Here is an 18,656-nt window from a genome sequence, read left to right on the forward strand (position 1 = left end):
GGCATCGTTTTGCGATGAAAATACACAAAATTAGAGTTGCAATCCTATGGGGTATGAAGTGGGACTTATCATCATCATCATCATCATCCTACAAATTCACAATTCCTACTCCTGAGTAGTGTGGATGCGGCATGGTGGATTAAGCCTCGTTTAGACAATTAGCAAAACAAATGTATGAAAAGATTAAACCTTTCCCGCTTTCGTTAGATCTTCTCCTCTTTGATATTTACATGGCATAGATTATCGGTCTGTGTCTAACCCCATCCAAACTGTTACGCAATACACCAGACTGACTATTTTTTCCTAGCTGCGGATGTTTAGTCCGGATGGGATTTTGCATCAGTCCCATCGTGTGAAGACCGGCAGACAATACACCATTAAATCACGCTAGACTGATGCTCTTACTTATATGTAAATATGAGCTGCTACTAGCAACGGTAGGTTTATTGAACGATCGATTCAGTTGCGATCATAGATACAGCCTTAAAAATAGTTAGAGTAAAAAATAATGAAAAGTAATTTGGCAGTAACAGTAACAGGAAAATGTAACGTCTAATCTAATGTGATTTTGTGACAATTGTATTTGTGACAATTTTTTTTATTATTGTATGGTGTTTTTTTAAATTAAAATCAGAATTTTTTTAATTAAAACACACGATTACTTAATCTGCGTTGTCATTGATTCGTCTTTGTTTTGAACATCCACCCTGTTCATCACTACTTAATCTTTGATTCCTCGTAAATCAACTGAAATTTTCTTTAGAAACTTGACACCGAAATCGACATAAATTCGTAAGGGATTAGCAGTACGGACGAGTTCCAAGAACTATTTTGGATAATACATCTATTTCTAATCTTCTAATTTATCGATGGTGCCCAAATGCACCTCGAGCGGAGTAATTAAATAACGATAAAAAAAAATTAGCTTCAATAACGATAATGATAAGGCACAGAGTGCACGATCATTGCGTTAGCTGTCCCGATGGCGCTGCCGGGTTATCTGTGTCTTTACTCTCAAGAGTAACGGAACGGTGTCTACGGGAGCTTGAGTAGATCACGGTTTAGATGTGAACTACCTAGCTTTAGGCAATGTATTGTTTTGTATTAAAAGTTCGTCCGGAGCGGCCCGTGTATTGGTCTGTCTGTCCTGTGATAGACAGGACCGTTTGAAAATCCAATCCGGACCAATCCCCCGTACACACGACTGGACTATCCAGCTACGGGTAAATAAAGTCAAAGAAAGCCAGAAATTGCAGGTCTATACCTCTTGTTATAGTCCTTGTCTTGGGTTGTTGTGCCGGTGAAGAAGAATAAAAGATCGTTCAAGTTTCATGTGTGATTCCAGATCCGAAGGCTACCTCTGAACGCTGTGTCTACCTCAATGATCCAATCCAGCAAGTTCCGAGTACAGGTATCGGTTTAAAATAATTTGTAACTTATTACGGTGCGCAGTTCTACCAGATGGTTATGCCATAGGTAATGGCAGGAAAGATATTGGCTTTGAAAACAGATATTTTGTGTTTTACAGATATCTTTAGCTTAGATCTTCTATTTATAAGCGAATAAAGACTTTTGGCTAGAACTCCTAATTCCTACCTTAACTCCGAAGCCAGATGGCTCAAGGAGTGATTTATGCTTTTTATGAGGGAAGATGATAGCCTGAGTTTTACGCCCATATAGTTTTAGTTTCCAATAATTGATGTAAGTAAAAACTAGACATTGCTGGGCTCTGTTCCTGATTTCAATAGGAGTTCTTCCTTTGACAGCTATAGCTGTTCGTCCGCAAATAGAAAGAGATCGCAGCCACTAGGTAGGGATTGTATGTCTGCCAAAAGGTCTTCCGTCCACCTTAAACGTGCGTGAAGTGTCGCAAAACGTCAAGATTACAGCAGAAACAAATTCAGCCGGAACACCGCATAACCTCGATTTCCTACAGCACATTACCAAAAGCGTGTTCCGCCTTTTCCCTGAGAGCGTCGTCAGAGATGATATCATCCGAACCACGCGAGAGCTGAACATTCAATCCAATGCGATTCCATGACCTAAAACGAAAAAAAATCCATTCGATCCCAGACGAGGATGGCCTCGTTATAGCAGAAGGTAGTCAAGAATCGAATCCTTTTACAAATCGAATTGTAGTCCTGAGAAGGACTGTTGTTTGAGGGTGTTTCGTGAGAAGAAGCCCTTTACTTCTTGGCTGCTGCTGCCTTCTTCGGAGCGGCTGCCTTCTTTGGTGCGGCGGCTTTCTTCGGTGCGGCAGCCTTCTTGGCGGGAGCTGCGGCCTTCTTTGGCTTCGGTGCCTTCGGCTTGGCGGCCGCCGCCTTGGATGGCTTCGTGGACTTCTGCTTGGGCGCAGCTGGCTTCTTGGCGGCCTTCTTTGCACCATCGGCGGCTTTCGGTTTCTTGGCGGCGGCTGTCTTCGGCTTCTTGCCAGCCTCTGCCTTCTTGGTGGACTTCTTGGCGGCGGCCTTCTTCTCTCCGGCCGGCTTCTTGGCAGCGACCTTCTTCTTCTTGTCGGCGGCCGACGCGGACTTCTTCGGGGATGCTGCCTTCTTCGCTGCCGCTGGCTTCTTGGCGGCGGCTGATAGCTTGAACGAACCCGACGCTCCGGTTCCCTTGGTCTGGACCAGCTTGCCGCTGACGACGGCACTCTTGAGCGCCCTCTTGAAGAAGGATGCCAGCTTGGTCACGTCGGCCTTGTAGTTGGCCGCCACATACTTCTTGATCGCCTGCAGCGACGAACCGTTGCGCTCGTTCAGAGCCTTCACAGCGGCCAGCATCATCTCGTTCACTGGAGGATGCGCTGCCGGTTGCTTCGGCTTCTTGGGGCCAGCGGCGGCCTTCGGCTTCTTCGGTGACTTGGCCACGGTTGCTGGGGCGGCGGCTGCGGCAGCTACTTCGGTCGTTACGGTATCGGCCATCGTGTTACTTTCGCGCTTCTTTTGCTATGCTTTCACTCACACACTGACACAACTATGTTTATGTTTATGCTGCATATGCTTTCGCTGTCTGGTGCCTCGATTTCCAAGTCTCGACGGGAAACTACCGAAGAGCTTACGTCAAATTTTCAACGCTGATGTCAAAGAGGGTTGCAAAAATACTGTTCCACTTTTGTCCGAATTTTATTGTAATTTGCTCTGAAACCCTCGATGCAATAATTGCAACACGCAGTAAAAATGTTACACTTCCGAAAAATGTATGCATTGTCTATGAAATATGTCTGTGCAAAAAGATAATCGCGACGGAAGTGCGACTGCATGCGATGCTGATGATGTGCAGTGAGACATTATGAGTCATAATTAATATCGGACACTTGTAAGTGAATGTTTTTGATATTAAATCACTAGTTCAACATGTTTTCTCGCTGATCGCGGCATATGAGCGATAAGCGATAAGAGAAAAGTACATAAAAATCGAAAAACAAAAGGCAACTCTGGGGCCTCAAATCGACCCAAACCGGAATGACGTTTGATTGTTTGGGTTGGTCTTGCGTGCAAAACTATTGATAATTATGGAGTATTATATGCATTTTAGTGCAGAACATGTACGTCACTAAGTCAAAAAGACTTTGGTTAACCGATTTCAACATTCCAATAATGTATGTTGCGATAGAACTGATCATACAGGCCAGTGAAAGTTTGTTCTACAAGCCGATTGACAGCTGCGCGGGTAAGAGGTACAGTCTACGCGAGGCTTGTGGCAGACGAGATGCCTCTAATGGCTAAACATTTTTGATTGCTATTTTAATGAATAAGTTATATGAAATAGCATTTTATGTAGATAAAGAGAAGGTTGATAAATCAAAGAATATTCCAAACACAGTCGATATTGTAAAACCCATGCTCGCACCGAGAAGCATTTTATTCTTTCGCTACAACTAATTGGACACAAGGTATTGGGAAACATTCGGATTACGAATGATCATTGAATATGGCTTGCAAACACAGGTTTAGTTCGAGAAAGGGCTCCAAACATGCCAACCTTCAACTTTGTGTAGAAAAGAGTTTCGTATAGTTTACATTGATTTAATTGTCCTTCTCCGTTTGTCCTTTGCTGTTATCCTGCTCGCATGTCCTTTGTGTATTGATATGAATAAAACAACTACCGAAAATCTATTTTATCTAAATAAAATGTAATGATGAATGAGGAAGAAGCTTACAGATGTATAGTTGCTTAAAAGTTTGTACTGAACGAATATGACACAGCATGTGCCAGCGTGTCATGGCAAAATCCTTGCACAAGGCAGAGATTGTGTACTGGTGCGTTTGAAAAAAGCTCTTGTAGTTCTCAGGCAATCCACCAGAGTGCGCTGCGGAGATTTTTAAATCGCAGAAAACATCGAAAATTCAAGCACGGAACATGCACAATAGAAAAGTCTGGCTTTGAAAAGATGGCTTTGAACCTTTGCCATTCACAGCATAAATCAACACCAGGCTGAAGGATCTTTATATAACACGATCTTTATAGGACTACAGCTTAATAATACAAGATGGATTTAATGATGTAATATTACACGCTTAAATGCGTAACTGGGACGCAGTCAAAAAACATTGGGAAAATCGGCACCTAATTGCAGGATACACTGTATTCGATATTCAAAACACTTTTGGTTTCATTAGGAGTATCGTAATGCTTTATTCTCGCTATGCTGATCAAGATTTGAAAGCCGCGAGTGTTTTAAACCATGTTTTGGCTGTAACCTAATTTAATTTGAGAGATTTGGGTTCTTTAAGAAGATTGTTTCGGTGGATTTCAGCTATTTTGCGGGAAGCAGTAATCGTCGTTTTTTGGATGGGGGTAGAATGCAATCCTTTTGCTAGAATAGTTTGTTGATTATCGATGAGGTGGATTCCCTTGAGGATTAGTTTAATGTTTCGAAATCTGAAACGAACCTTTTTATATACATTACATTAGCCAACACATGTAGTTCGCTAGCATGGTATCTTCTAGGAAGATCATAGATGAGATTGAAATACCCGTTTTGTATCAGAATCAGATCTCTACTTGTATATTCCCGTCGAATGTTTGATCCGTAGGTGATTGTTGGTAGTATTACCTGTTGATCTTCTTTTAGGTAGTAGTTACAGGCCTATTAGGAGGTCAACGGTTTTGGTGTGTTTAATGTGATCTTTGAAATTTATTTTACGTTCAAATGTGATCACCTGCTAGCTAACCGATGGTCACCATGGTTCTTCTACAGAGTGTAGTGCAATCGGCTTGATTTTTAAATTGACGGAGCTTTCAAACAGGTGCATTTTGTGTTTCCTTTCTATGACTGCCTGCTTTGGGCAGTAGGCCACAACATATATTATGGATCCTTTCGGTGGCAGAGTGACAATGGCTATCCCACTCCCAGTCGAAGACCGATCTAGCCGAACAAATGAAAGATCGGGGATATTGAAGCTTTGCTGTGGCTTGAGGTGTGTTTCGGCGATGGCCATGACGTCGATGGATTTGTTGTTGAATGAAGTCAATGAACCCGTACTTCTTACGCGAGATGGAGCATTCATCCACGTGATTGCCAATCAGCCACGTGGCAATCATAATACACCCACGAGGAAGCTCTCCAACAATTACAATAACGTGGTTTGATCCGCTGTTCTTAGCCCATTGGTAAGCTAAAGATATCATGAAGGAAACGCCAGATGTCGTGCTTGTCCTAATTCTTTACTCCGCAGGTAATAAGTGGATGAGAAGAGTTCCAACAAGCGGCCTAGACCTGCTATTGCTGGGGATCGGGTATGGGGAGAACCGGCGCCAGTATGCATTGGGGTTTTTTTTTATTATCTGTAATTCCCAATCATGAACTTCGATAGAAAGACCGATAAGCTATTACAAACCTCGTATATACACTCTTACGACATCATGTTGGCGACTGAGTCGGTCTCCTGAAAACAAGATCCATTCCTGCATGGATGGCCCCAAATGCAAGTACAAAGTAAGGGGTGTTAACGTTCCAGTAACACAAGCAGAAGAAGGAAATCAGTTGTAAAAATGTGATTCTAACTGCACAATAGAACGAATGGCGGGTTTGGCTTGAATCGCGTTTACGTGCTCAACAGCAAGCCACGCTCCAACTCATGCCGTATATCTGTGCAAGCTGGCTTGTACAAGTCGTGTGAACCCGCCTTAACCATCAATCTCACGTGTCTCTTCGATACCTACACTGCAATTCTGGCCTTCCGTGCAAGCCGTGCCCTTTTCAAGCAGAACATGAAGCGATTCGTTCTAAAACGAGCAGACAGCAGCATCTACAAATTGATGTACCGTTTAAATTAGGCAGAAAAAGGATAAACCAGCCAAAAAATGCCTCAAAACTTTCCCGGTGATTTAAGGGTAATTTAACGAAATTTGGTTGGCTGAGTAGCCCCTTGCCGTTGATCTCCCGAGTACCTCCGCAAGGTAAAACACGGAAAAAGTTCAAGCTGCATTACCTGAAACAAAACTAGAGACGTGGATGGCCTCGTTATAGCAGAAGGTAGTCAAGAATCGAATCCTTTTACAAATCGAATTGTAGTCCTGAGAAGGACTGTTGTTTGAGGGTGTTTTTGTGAGAAGAAGCCCTTTACTTCTTGGCTGCTGCTGCCTTCTTCGGAGCGGCTGCCTTCTTTGGTGCGGCGGCTTTCTTCGGTGCGGCAGCCTTCTTGGCGGGAGCTGCGGCCTTCTTTGGCTTCGGTGCCTTCGGCTTGGCGGCCGCCACCTTGGATGGCTTCGTGGACTTCTGCTTGGGCGCTGCTGGCTTCTTGGCGGCCTTCTTTGCACCATCGGCGGCTTTCGGTTTCTTGGCGGCGGCTGTCTTCGGCTTCTTGCCAGCCTCTGCCTTCTTGGTGGACTTCTTGGCGGCGGCCTTCTTCTCTCCGGCCGGCTTCTTGGCAGCGACCTTCTTCTTCTTGTCGGCGGCCGACGCGGACTTCTTCGGGGCAGCTGCCTTCTTCGCTGCCGCTGGCTTCTTGGCGGCGGCTGATAGCTTGAACGAACCCGACGCTCCGGTTCCCTTGGTCTGGACCAGCTTGCCGCTGACGACGGCACTCTTGAGCGCCCTCTTCAAGAAGCTGGCCAGCTTGGTCACGTCGGCCTTGTAGTTGGCCGCCACGTACTTCTTGATCGCCTGCAGCGACGAACCGTTGCGCTCGTTCAGAGCCTTAACAGCGGCCAGCATCATCTCGTTCACTGGAGGATGCGCTGCCGGTTGCTTCGGCTTCTTGGGGCCAGCGGCGGCCTTCGGCTTCTTCGGTGACTTGGCCACGGTTGCTGGGGCGGCGGCTGCGGCAGCTACTTCGGTCGTTACGGTATCGGCCATCGTGTTACTTTCGCGCTTCTTTTGCTATGCTTTCACTCACACACTGACACAACTATGTTTATGTTTATGCTGCATATGCTTTCGCTGCCTGGTGCCTCGATTTCCAAGTCTCGACGGGAAACTACCGAAGAGCTTACGTCAAATTTTCAACGCTGATGTCAAAGAGGGTTGCAAAAATACTGTTCCACTTTTGTCCGAATTTTATTGTAATTTGCTCTGAAACCCTCGATGCAATAATTGCAACACGCAGTAAAAATGTTACACTTCCGAAAAATGTATGCATTGTCTATGAAATATGTCTGTACAAAAAGATAATCGCGACGGAAGTGCGACTGCATGCGATGCTGATGATGTGCAGTGAGACATTATGAGTCATAATTAATATCGGACACTTGTAAGTGAATGTTTTTGATATTAAATCACTAGATCAACATGTTTTCTCGCTGATCGCGGCATATGAGCGATAAGCGATAAGAGAAAAGTACATAAAAATCGAAAAACAAAAGGCAACTCTGGGGCCTCAAATCGACCCAAACCGGAATGACGTTTGATTGTTTGGGTTGGTCTTCTGTACAAAACTAATGATAATTATGGAGGATTATATGCATTTTAGTGCAGAACATGTACGTCACTAAGTCAAAAAGACTTTAGTTAAGCGATTTCAACATTTCAATAATGTATATTGCGATAGAACTCATCATACAGGCCAGTGAAAGTTTGTTCTACAAGCCGATTGACAGCTGCGCGGGTAAGAGGTACAGTCTACGCGAGGCTTGTGGCAGACGAAATGCCTCTAATGACCAAACATTTGAGATTGCTATTTTAATGAATAAGTTATATGAAATAGCATTTTATGTAGATAAAGAGAAGGTTGATAAAGCAAAGAATATTCCAAACACAGTCGGTATTGTAAAACCCATGCTCGCACCGACAAGCTTATTATTCTTTCGCTACAACTAATTGGACACAAGGTATTGTGAAACATTCGGATTACGAATGATCATTGAATATGACTTGCAAACACAGGTTTAATTCGAGAAAGGGCTCCAAACATGCCAACCTTCAACTTTGTGTAGAAAAGTGTTTCGTAAAGTTTACATTGATTTAATTGTCCTTCTCCGTTTGTCCTTTGCTGTTATCCTGCTCGCATGTCCTTTGTGTATTGATATGAATAAAACAACTACCGAAAATCTATTTTATCTAAATAAAATGTAATGATGAATGAGGAAGAAGCTTACAGATGTATAGTTGCTTAAAAGTTTGTACTGAACGAATATGACACAGCATGTGCCAGCGTGTCATGGCAAAATCCTTGCACAAGGCAGAGATTGTGTACTGGTGCGTTTGAAAAAAGCTCTTGTAGTTCTCAGGCAATCCACCAGAGTGCGCTGCGGAGATTTTTAAATCGCAGAAAACATCGAAAATTCAAGCACGGAACATGCACAATAGAAAAGTCTGGCTTTGAAAAGATGGCTTTGAACCTTTGCCATTCACAGCATAAATCAACACCAGGCTGAAGGATCTTTATATAACACGATCTTTATAGGACTACAGCTTAATAATACAAGATGGATTTAATGATGTAATATTACACGCTTAAATGCGTAACTGGGACGCAGTCAAAAAACATTGGGAAAATCGGCACCTAATTGCAGGATACACTGTATTCGATATTCAAAACATTTTCATTAGGTTTCATTAGGAGTATCGTAATGCTTTATTCTCGCTATGCTGATCAAGATTTGAAAGCCGCGAGTGTTTTAAACCATGTTTTGGCTGTAGCCTAATTTAATTTGAGAGATTTGGGTTCTTTAAGAAGATTGTTTCGGTGGATTTCAGCTATTTTGCGGGAAGCAGTAATCGTCGTTTTTTGGATGGGGGTAGAATGCAATCCTTTTGCTAGAATAGTTTGTTGATTATCGATGAGGTGGATTCCCTTGAGGATTAGTTTAATGTTTCGAAATCTGAAACGAACCTTTTTATATACATTACATTAGCCAACACATGTAGTTCGCTAGCATGGTATCTTCTAGGAAGATCATAGATGAGATTGAAATACCCGTTTTGTATCAGAATCAGATCTCTACTTGTATATTCCCGTCGAATGTTTGATCCGTAGGTGATTGTTGGTAGTATTACCTGTTGATCTTCTTTTAGGTAGTAGTTACAGGCCTATTAGGAGGTCAACGGTTTTGGTGTGTTTAATGTGATCTTTGAAATTTATTTTACGTTCAAATGTGATCACCTGCTAGCTAACCGATGGTCACCATGGTTCTTCTACAGAGTGTAGTGCAATCGGCTTGATTTTTAAATTGACGGAGCTTTCAAACAGGTGCATTTTGTGTTTCCTTTCTATGACTGCCTGCTTTGGGCAGTAGGCCACAACATATATTATGGATCCTTTCGGTGGCAGAGTGACAATGGCTATCCCACTCCCAGTCGAAGACCGATCTAGCCGAACAAATGAAAGATCGGGGATATTGAAGCTTTGCTGTGGCTTGAGGTGTGTTTCGGCGATGGCCATGACGTCGATGGATTTGTTGTTGAATGAAGTCAATGAACCCGTACTTCTTACGCGAGATGGAGCATTCATCCACGTGATTGCCAATCAGCCACGTGGCAATCATAATACACCCACGAGGAAGCTCTCCAACAATTACAATAACGTGGTTTGATCCGCTGTTCTTAGCCCATTGGTAAGCTAAAGATATCATGAAGGAAACGCCAGATGTCGTGCTTGTCCTAATTCTTTACTCCGCAGGTAATAAGTGGATGAGAAGAGTTCCAACAAGCGGCCTAGACCTGCTATTGCTGGGGATCGGGTATGGGGAGAACCGGCGCCAGTATGCATTGGGGTTTTTTTTTATTATCTGTAATTCCCAATCATGAACTTCGATAGAAAGACCGATAAGCTATTACAAACCTCGTATATACACTCTTACGACATCATGTTGGCGACTGAGTCGGTCTCCTGAAAACAAGATCCATTCCTGCATGGATGGCCCCAAATGCAAGTACAAAGTAAGGGGTGTTAACGTTCCAGTAACACAAGCAGAAGAAGGAAATCAGTTGTAAAAATGTGATTCTAACTGCACAATAGAACGAATGGCGGGTTTGGCTTGAATCGCGTTTACGTGCTCAACAGCAAGCCACGCTCCAACTCATGCCGTATATCTGTGCAAGCTGGCTTGTACAAGTCGTGTGAACCCGCCTTAACCATCAATCTCACGTGTCTCTTCGATACCTACACTGCAATTCTGGCCTTCCGTGCAAGCCGTGCCCTTTTCAAGCAGAACATGAAGCGATTCGTTCTAAAACGAGCAGACAGCAGCATCTACAAATTGATGTACCGTTTAAATTAGGCAGAAAAAGGATAAACCAGCCAAAAAATGCCTCAAAACTTTCCCGGTGATTTAAGGGTAATTTAACGAAATTTGGTTGGCTGAGTAGCCCCTTGCCGTTGATCTCCCGAGTACCTCCGCAAGGTAAAACACGGAAAAAGTTCAAGCTGCATTACCTGAAACAAAACTAGAGACGTGGATGGCCTCGTTATAGCAGAAGGTAGTCAAGAATCGAATCCTTTTACAAATCGAATTGTAGTCCTGAGAAGGACTGTTGTTTGAGGGTGTTTTTGTGAGAAGAAGCCCTTTACTTCTTGGCTGCTGCTGCCTTCTTCGGAGCGGCTGCCTTCTTTGGTGCGGCGGCTTTCTTCGGTGCGGCAGCCTTCTTGGCGGGAGCTGCGGCCTTCTTTGGCTTCGGTGCCTTCGGCTTGGCGGCCGCCACCTTGGATGGCTTCGTGGACTTCTGCTTGGGCGCTGCTGGCTTCTTGGCGGCCTTCTTTGCACCATCGGCGGCTTTCGGTTTCTTGGCGGCGGCTGTCTTCGGCTTCTTGCCAGCCTCTGCCTTCTTGGTGGACTTCTTGGCGGCGGCCTTCTTCTCTCCGGCCGGCTTCTTGGCAGCGACCTTCTTCTTCTTGTCGGCGGCCGACGCGGACTTCTTCGGGGCAGCTGCCTTCTTCGCTGCCGCTGGCTTCTTGGCGGCGGCTGATAGCTTGAACGAACCCGACGCTCCGGTTCCCTTGGTCTGGACCAGCTTGCCGCTGACGACGGCACTCTTGAGCGCCCTCTTCAAGAAGCTGGCCAGCTTGGTCACGTCGGCCTTGTAGTTGGCCGCCACGTACTTCTTGATCGCCTGCAGCGACGAACCGTTGCGCTCGTTCAGAGCCTTCACAGCGGCCAGCATCATCTCGTTCACTGGAGGATGCGCTGCCGGTTGCTTCGGCTTCTTGGGGCCAGCGGCGGCCTTCGGCTTCTTCGGTGACTTGGCCACGGTTGCTGGGGCGGCGGCTGCGGCAGCTACTTCGGTCGTTACGGTATCGGCCATCGTGTTACTTTCGCGCTTCTTTTGCTATGCTTTCACTCACACACTGACACAACTATGTTTATGTTTATGCTGCATATGCTTTCGCTGCCTGGTGCCTCGATTTCCAAGTCTCGACGGGAAACTACCGAAGAGCTTACGTCAAATTTTCAACGCTGATGTCAAAGAGGGTTGCAAAAATACTGTTCCACTTTTGTCCGAATTTTATTGTAATTTGCTCTGAAACCCTCGATGCAATAATTGCAACACGCAGTAAAAATGTTACACTTCCGAAAAATGTATGCATTGTCTATGAAATATGTCTGTGCAAAAAGATAATCGCGACGGAAGTGCGACTGCATGCGATGCTGATGATGTGCAGTGAGACATTATGAGTCATAATTAATATCGGACACTTGTAAGTGAATGTTTTTGATATTAAATCACTAGATCAACATGTTTTCTCGCTGATCGCGGCATATGAGCAATAAGCGATAAGAGAAAAGTACATAAAAATCAAAAAACAAAAGGCAACTCTGGGCCCTCAAATCGACCCAAACCGGAATGACGTTTGATTGTTTGGGTTGGTCTTGCGTGCAAAACTAATGATAATTATGGAGGATTATATGCATTTTAGTGCAGAACATGTACGTCACTAAGTCAAAAAGACTTTAGTTAAGCGATTTCAACATTTCAATAATGTATATTGCGATAGAACTCATCATACAGGCCAGTGAAAGTTTGTTCTACAAGCCGATTGACAGCTGCGCGGGTAAGAGGTACAGTCTACGCGAGGCTTGTGGCAGACGAAATGCCTCTAATGACCAAACATTTGAGATTGCTATTTTAATGAATAAGTTATATGAAATAGCATTTTATGTAGATAAAGAGAAGGTTGATAAAGCAAAGAATATTCCAAACACAGTCGGTATTGTAAAACCCATGCTCGCACCGACAAGCTTGTTATTCTTTCGCTACAACTAATTGGACACAAGGTATTGGGAAACATTCGGATTACGAATGATCATTGAATATGACTTACAAACACAGGTTTAGTTCGAGAAAGGGCTCCAAACATGCCAACCTTCAACTTTGTGTAGAAAAGTGTTTCGTAAAGTTTACATTGATTTAATTGTCCTTCTCCGTTTGTCCTTTGCTGTTATCCTGCTCGCATGTCCTTTGTGCGGATGGTATGGGATGGTATTGATATGAACAAAACTACTACCGAAAATCTATTTTATTAAATAAAATGTAATGATGAATGAGGAAGAAGCTTACAGATGTATAGTTGCTTAAAAGTTTTTACTGAACGAATATGACACAGCATGTGCCAGCGTGTCATGGCAAGATCCTTGCACAAGGCAGAGATTGTGTACTGGTGCGTTTGAAAAAAGCTCTTGTAGTTCACAGACAACCCACCAGAGTGCGCTTCGATTTTTATGTACCTTTCCCTTGTCGCTTATCGCTCAAATGTCGCGATCAGCGAGAAAACATGTTGAACTAGTGATTTAATATCAAAAACATTCACTTACAAGTGTCCGATATTAATTATGACTCATAATGTCTCACTGCACATCATCAGCATCGCATGCAGTCGCACTTCCGTCGCGATTATCTTTTTGCACAGACATATTTCATAGACAATGCATACATTTTTCGGAAGTGTAACATTTTTACTACGTGTTGCAATTATCGCATCGAGGGTTTCAGAGCAAATTACAATAAAATTCGAACAAAAGTGGAACAGTATTTTTGCAACCCTCTTTGACATCACCGTTGAAAATTTGACGTAAGCTTTTCGGTAGTTTCCCGTCGAGACTTGGAAATCGAGGCACCAGGCAGCGAAAGCATATGCAGCATAAACATAAACATACGAGGGCTGACAATAAAGTAAGGGCTCCAACGCTGCAACTTCGCCGGATCACGCGCTACAGATCCACACCTTCGCTCTGCAGCTTCTGTAGTGTCGACATCACAGTACTGCACATCCTAACCGATTGCCACGGCTTCTCCAACCACTGACTTTCCTGCCAACTCGACACTCACATCTCAGACATCCTTTCACCGAACCCCGATAACAGCGTAAACTCAGCAAATTTCTCCGCATTAGTAACCTGTACAAATAAATATAATCATCCATAGCCATCCTGACCATCACCACCCACAGTAAAGAGGCGAATGTAGCTGCCCAGCTCAAAGTCTCTATAAAAACAACAAACAACAACAACGGATCACGCGCTAGGCGAAATATGGCAACACCACCGTGTTCCTTGGTTCCCCCACTACCACTTTGCTGCTGGATGAGGCTTCCCCGACCGCTCAGTCTTGGCTGAGCAGCCGTCAACGATGGAGGTACCCCTGGCGTCAGCGTGCGAATTGCGTTCTGTAATACGTTTTTTGAGTGCGAAAAAGGTGTCACCTATTGAAATCCATCGTCAACTAGTTGAAGTTTACGGGGAAAGGTGTATGGACATAAAAAACGTGCGTAAGTGGAGCCGCGAGTTCAATTCCGGGCGCACTAATGTTCACGACGAGGAGAGAAGTGGCCGACCGTCGGTCTCGGATGCGATTGTTCGAGCAGTGGAGGCAGAAATGCTCAAAAACCGCCGTGCGACAATTAGGGACTTGGAAGAGAAGCTTGGAGGAGTGTGTAGCAGCGAAACAATCCGTCATATCCTTGTGAACAACTTGCAGTATCACAAAGTTTCTGCCGGATAGGTGCCGAAACAGCTGACCGAAGACCACATGAAGCGGCGCGTGGAATGTGCGACCAAAGTTGTGGCCCGTTTTGAAGAGGCGCATCGTAACACGATGGCCGATACCGTAACGACCGAAGTAGCTGCGGCGAAGTACGTGGCGGCCAACTACAAGGCCGACGTGACCAAGCTGGCCAGCTTCTTGAAGAGGGCGCTCAAAAGTGCCGTCGTCAGCGGCAAGCTGGTCCAGACCAAGGGAACCGGAGCGTCGGGTTCGTTCAAGCTATCAGCCGCCGCCAAGAAGCCAGCGGCAGCGAAGAAGGCAGCAGCCCCGAAGAAGTCCGCGTCGGCCGCCGACAAGAAGAAGAAGGTCGCTGCCAAGAAGCCGGCCGGAGAGAAGAAGGCCGCCGCCAAGAAGTCCACCAAGAAGGCAGAGGCTGGCAAGAAGCCGAAGACAGCCGCCGCCAAGAAACCGAAGGCCGCCGATGGTGCAAAGAAGGCCGCCAAGAAGCCAGCAGCGCCCAAGCAGAAGTCCACGAAGCCATCCAAGGCGGCGGCCGCCAAGCCGAAGGCACCGAAGCCAAAGAAAGCCGCAGCTCCCGCCAAGAAGGCTGCCGCACCGAAGAAAGCCGCCGCACCAAAGAAGGCAGCCGCTCCGAAGAAGGCAGCAGCAGCCAAGAAGTAAAGGGCTTCTTCTCACGAAACACCCTCAAACAACAGTCCTTCTCAGGACTACAATTCGATTTGTAAAAGGATTCGTTTCTTGACTACCTTCTGCTATTACGAGGCTATCCTCGTCAGGCATCGAATGGAACTTCATTTAACCTTTCGTTTTAGGTTCTTGCATTGCATTGGATGAAATTTTTAGCTCGCATGGTACGAATGATATCATCTCTGACGCTTTCAGAGCAGAAGCAGAACCAAATCTCAACCGTACTACGACTATCCAGACGTTGTCTGCATTTAGTCCCTGTATTACATGGAGATTTTGAATTAAATAGTCAGATTATCTTGTTCTTTTGACGCTTCCTCCCTCCTTATGTCCTCTCGGACAATCACTTCATTTAGAGAACTTGATGTGAGTAGAAGAATATCTGAGGGACAATATCAACAATTTACTTACGCGGTCTATTACGTTGAAACGGTTCCTGCAGCGTTCTGGTGTACGTGTGGATACGGTTGTACTGAATTGTTCAAAACTGCACTTGGTTAACGTTCATAATCACTGCCCCGGAGGTCACGAAGCCATTTAAGGCCGACACCGCTGTGAGAATATGAGCGGTTTGGTCCCATACTGTTGTGTGTAACCGGTCCTTACAGAAACGGACTGGCTAGAATACCTTAGGCTTTCTTGTACTAACCAGAATTGTAGAATCCACTGAACTTACTCGTACATGGCTCCTACCCACCCGGTAGGTGTCGGTATATCACCTCCATGAAAAAAACCGTTTTTGGGTCGGTTTTAGTCATCAAATGGAAAGCCAGCCGTAGCAATTGGAACACCACTGCCTTTGTGTTGCGTTCGTTATATTAATTTGCATATTTTAGTACACATTTCAGCACATCGTGTGTGCCATCATTTTGTTGTTTGCCTAGTCCTACAAAAGGGCTCTCCACTAAACTTATCCGCCTAGTAACATGTGTAGTGTACTGTGTATAAAAAGGAGATGAAAAAGAAAAATGGAGCTCACGAATGGGTGTTGTGTGTTCTAATTGAATCGAAGATAAGACTCTCGCACTCAGTTTCGCCACCCCTTTTTCACAACTTTTTTGTTTATATCCCTTTACTTTTGTCCTTTTGAATTCTTACACCGTCTAATAACATTTCTGAAATGGTTGCTCATGCGGCGCGTATGTTTTATTTTTTTAACCGAAAGCTTAATCATAAAGTAATTTGTTAGTTTTATTTCTCTGCCTGCACGGTACACTATTATTCACTCTCTCTCTCTCTATCTCTTTGTTCGACATTGTTTTTCTTGTATATAGCAAAATATGCTTGCTAAAATAATCGTCCGAAAATATATATTTATATATGTAGCTATATATATATATACTGTGCACAATCATATGCACGATTTTTATGTGTGTATATATATATATATTATGAGTGTATATACCTTTGATCCTAATGTTTGCTTGTCTTCATCAATTCAGGGGGAAGGTCAAGATGTATCCGTTAACGTGCGTGATGCTGTAACATGGTCATTAAAATAACTGTTTCCCTTTGCCTTTATTCACTATCGCCTTATTGTTCTATTCACTTATCGTATCGTAAACTTTCGAGTAGTATTCCTACACTACTACCTACTACACAGTTTTCAGCATCGCTTTCTAAAAGCTAATTTTCTTCCTATTTCGTACCGTAATCCCACGTCAGCTCCTGACATTAGATTAGAACGTAACGTTAACACAAAAAAAATATCCAAAACATAAACACATTTTCATACACGTACCCTCGCACACTTCTGGCACACTAACCCACACACACAAACACACACATACACGCACATTCTTCATTATAATATTGCTGTGATCTATACAGTTGCAGCAAAACTGGTCTATTTCTTAGCTAATTTAAGCCTGACAATGGGAAATGATATGCTAACTAAACGCTAATACGCAAATATACAGAATCGAAATGAAAAGGGTGTACTAACAAAACAAAGAGTGATGCCTTAGCCAGATCCCAACATAGATGCCGGAATAGTTTGCGCTACGGGTTCCTAACATTCTGCTCATACCCGCACATAAACTACATACAACCGCAATGCTGCCGAGGTAAACATGGTGTGTAAAAATGCAGACCCTGTGCGCACACAGACGCACACGGTCGCGATTGCTCGTGCTTCTGCAGGTGTCGCCGACTGAAGGCTGGCCATCGGGTCAGCCAGCGGGGCTGTGGTGGGGGCAAACGAATTTAGTTCATCCATTTCTTGCAGTTCGGTGCACCGCACATACACGATATCTTGTGCGCATCGTCCTCAATGTCGAACTTGTAGTCGTAGGACAGTTCTTCCCCACGGTTGATGCGCCGTTTGGCGAAGATGATGATGCGCAGCTCGCGATCCACCTCGACAATTTCCGTCACGCAGTTTGGGTTGCAGGAGTGATTGATGTATCTCGCAAGACCGCCGCTAAGCGTCGCATCGACCACACGCTCCTCGTCCAACCGAAACATGTAGATGCCGCGATTCTGCAAAAAACAAAAACATATGATTGACACGTGAGTTAAATAATCTACTGCAATTCTACCTCTCTACCGCCTCCATGTATGCTACTTACCCTCGCCTCGTACTGCTTCTCGCGCAATTCGGACACCTCGGTGCGTATTACCTCACCGATGTACTCGATCACCATGGTGTGCTTCTCGAGATCGCGCGCCGCATACAAACCGAGCCCCTGAATCTTCGAACGCGCAAGGAAAACGTTGTTGCGCCACTCCTGCTTCATCTTCTTGTACTGCGAGCTCTTCGAATGCACGAACTGTTTGCTGTACGGGCAGGCAACCTCCCCGGCCGGCGAACTGGTCGGCACGAACGTTGGCCGTTGGCTGACGGAACCGGTGCGCTGCGTGTGGGGCTTCTTCCACGAAAGGGAGTGCTTCAGTTTCGGTTCGGTTCGGGCGGCGCCCGACGGATTGATGGCTAGCGGGAGTTCCAGCAATGGATTGCGCCCATACTTGAACCGATAATCGGTCAGCGTTTCGATGCCGGGCAAACTTTCCAAGATACGCACGACCGCCGGTTCGGTCAGTCCGAACAAATCTTCACCGGTGATGTATTTCGGAAAGAGTTGCACTATGTGGCAACTCTTCCGCAACTGGGCCATCGGCTCAAGAATGCGCTGCCAGACTGCTTTCGGTGTCGAATCGCGCAGTTCTATGTCATCCTCGGACGTTTCCTGCACCAGCACACGGAACTCCGGATGTCCGCAAACGTCCGCGATGGAGCAAATATAACGGCAGCGCTTATTCGGACGACGCATCGACCAGTAGAAACGGATCTGCAGGAAGAGATGGATGGATAGCGATATAGTACGAGGTACAGTACACGTTATATCTGTGAACTTTTCAACTAGTGGAAGGTTTTCAATGAATCCACTCCGACTCCCGAGACGAAACACAGGATTCAACTCCGAAAAAAAAAACAAACAAGTCCCAAGATGACTGCTCCGGATTTGGCTTCGAGAATGCTCCGGAGCTAACAGGCCGGTGTTAACACCTCCAGTCAACACTGGAGTCGACTCCGCTGCTTACTTCGAAGCATTTCAGTGAAGATGTTTACAGTCTATCAACAATGGGT

The 18,656-nt window shown here is 45.0% G+C and overlaps 5 protein-coding genes across 5 annotated transcripts in view; 1 reads left to right on the forward strand and 4 right to left on the reverse strand.

The window, feature by feature from the left end:
• Positions 1-2,186: 2,186 nt before the first annotated feature.
• LOC128299908 (histone H1-like) lies at positions 2,187-2,921 on the reverse strand. Its single transcript, XM_053036062.1, has one exon. It carries the CDS (start codon positions 2,919-2,921, stop codon positions 2,187-2,189), a length of 735 nt encoding a protein of 244 aa, XP_052892022.1.
• A 3,644-nt stretch (positions 2,922-6,565) lies between these two features.
• LOC128299918 (histone H1-like) lies at positions 6,566-7,300 on the reverse strand. The gene has a single exon (XM_053036074.1). It carries the CDS (start codon positions 7,298-7,300, stop codon positions 6,566-6,568), a length of 735 nt encoding a protein of 244 aa, XP_052892034.1.
• A 3,648-nt stretch (positions 7,301-10,948) lies between these two features.
• LOC128299929 (histone H1-like) lies at positions 10,949-11,683 on the reverse strand. The gene has a single exon (XM_053036086.1). It carries the CDS (start codon positions 11,681-11,683, stop codon positions 10,949-10,951), a length of 735 nt encoding a protein of 244 aa, XP_052892046.1.
• A 2,721-nt stretch (positions 11,684-14,404) lies between these two features.
• Positions 14,405-15,040, forward strand: LOC128299935 (late histone H1-like). Its single transcript, XM_053036100.1, has one exon. The coding sequence runs from the start codon at positions 14,405-14,407 to the stop codon at positions 15,038-15,040; it is 636 nt and encodes a 211-aa protein (XP_052892060.1).
• An 836-nt stretch (positions 15,041-15,876) lies between these two features.
• Positions 15,877-18,656, reverse strand: part of LOC128299202 (uncharacterized) — a 31,498-nt gene continuing 28,718 nt past the window's right edge. The window contains exons 16-17 of the mRNA XM_053035092.1: positions 17,638-18,357; positions 15,877-17,548 (exon numbers count right to left, since the gene is read on the reverse strand). Coding sequence (XP_052891052.1) covers positions 17,273-17,548; positions 17,638-18,357 — 996 coding nt within the window. The 3' untranslated portion in view covers positions 15,877-17,272. The remainder of the gene's footprint in view (positions 17,549-17,637; positions 18,358-18,656) is intronic.

Source organism: Anopheles moucheti, chromosome 2 (assembly GCF_943734755.1).
Source record: "Anopheles moucheti chromosome 2, idAnoMoucSN_F20_07, whole genome shotgun sequence".
Lineage (NCBI taxonomy): Eukaryota > Metazoa > Arthropoda > Insecta > Diptera > Culicidae > Anopheles > Anopheles moucheti.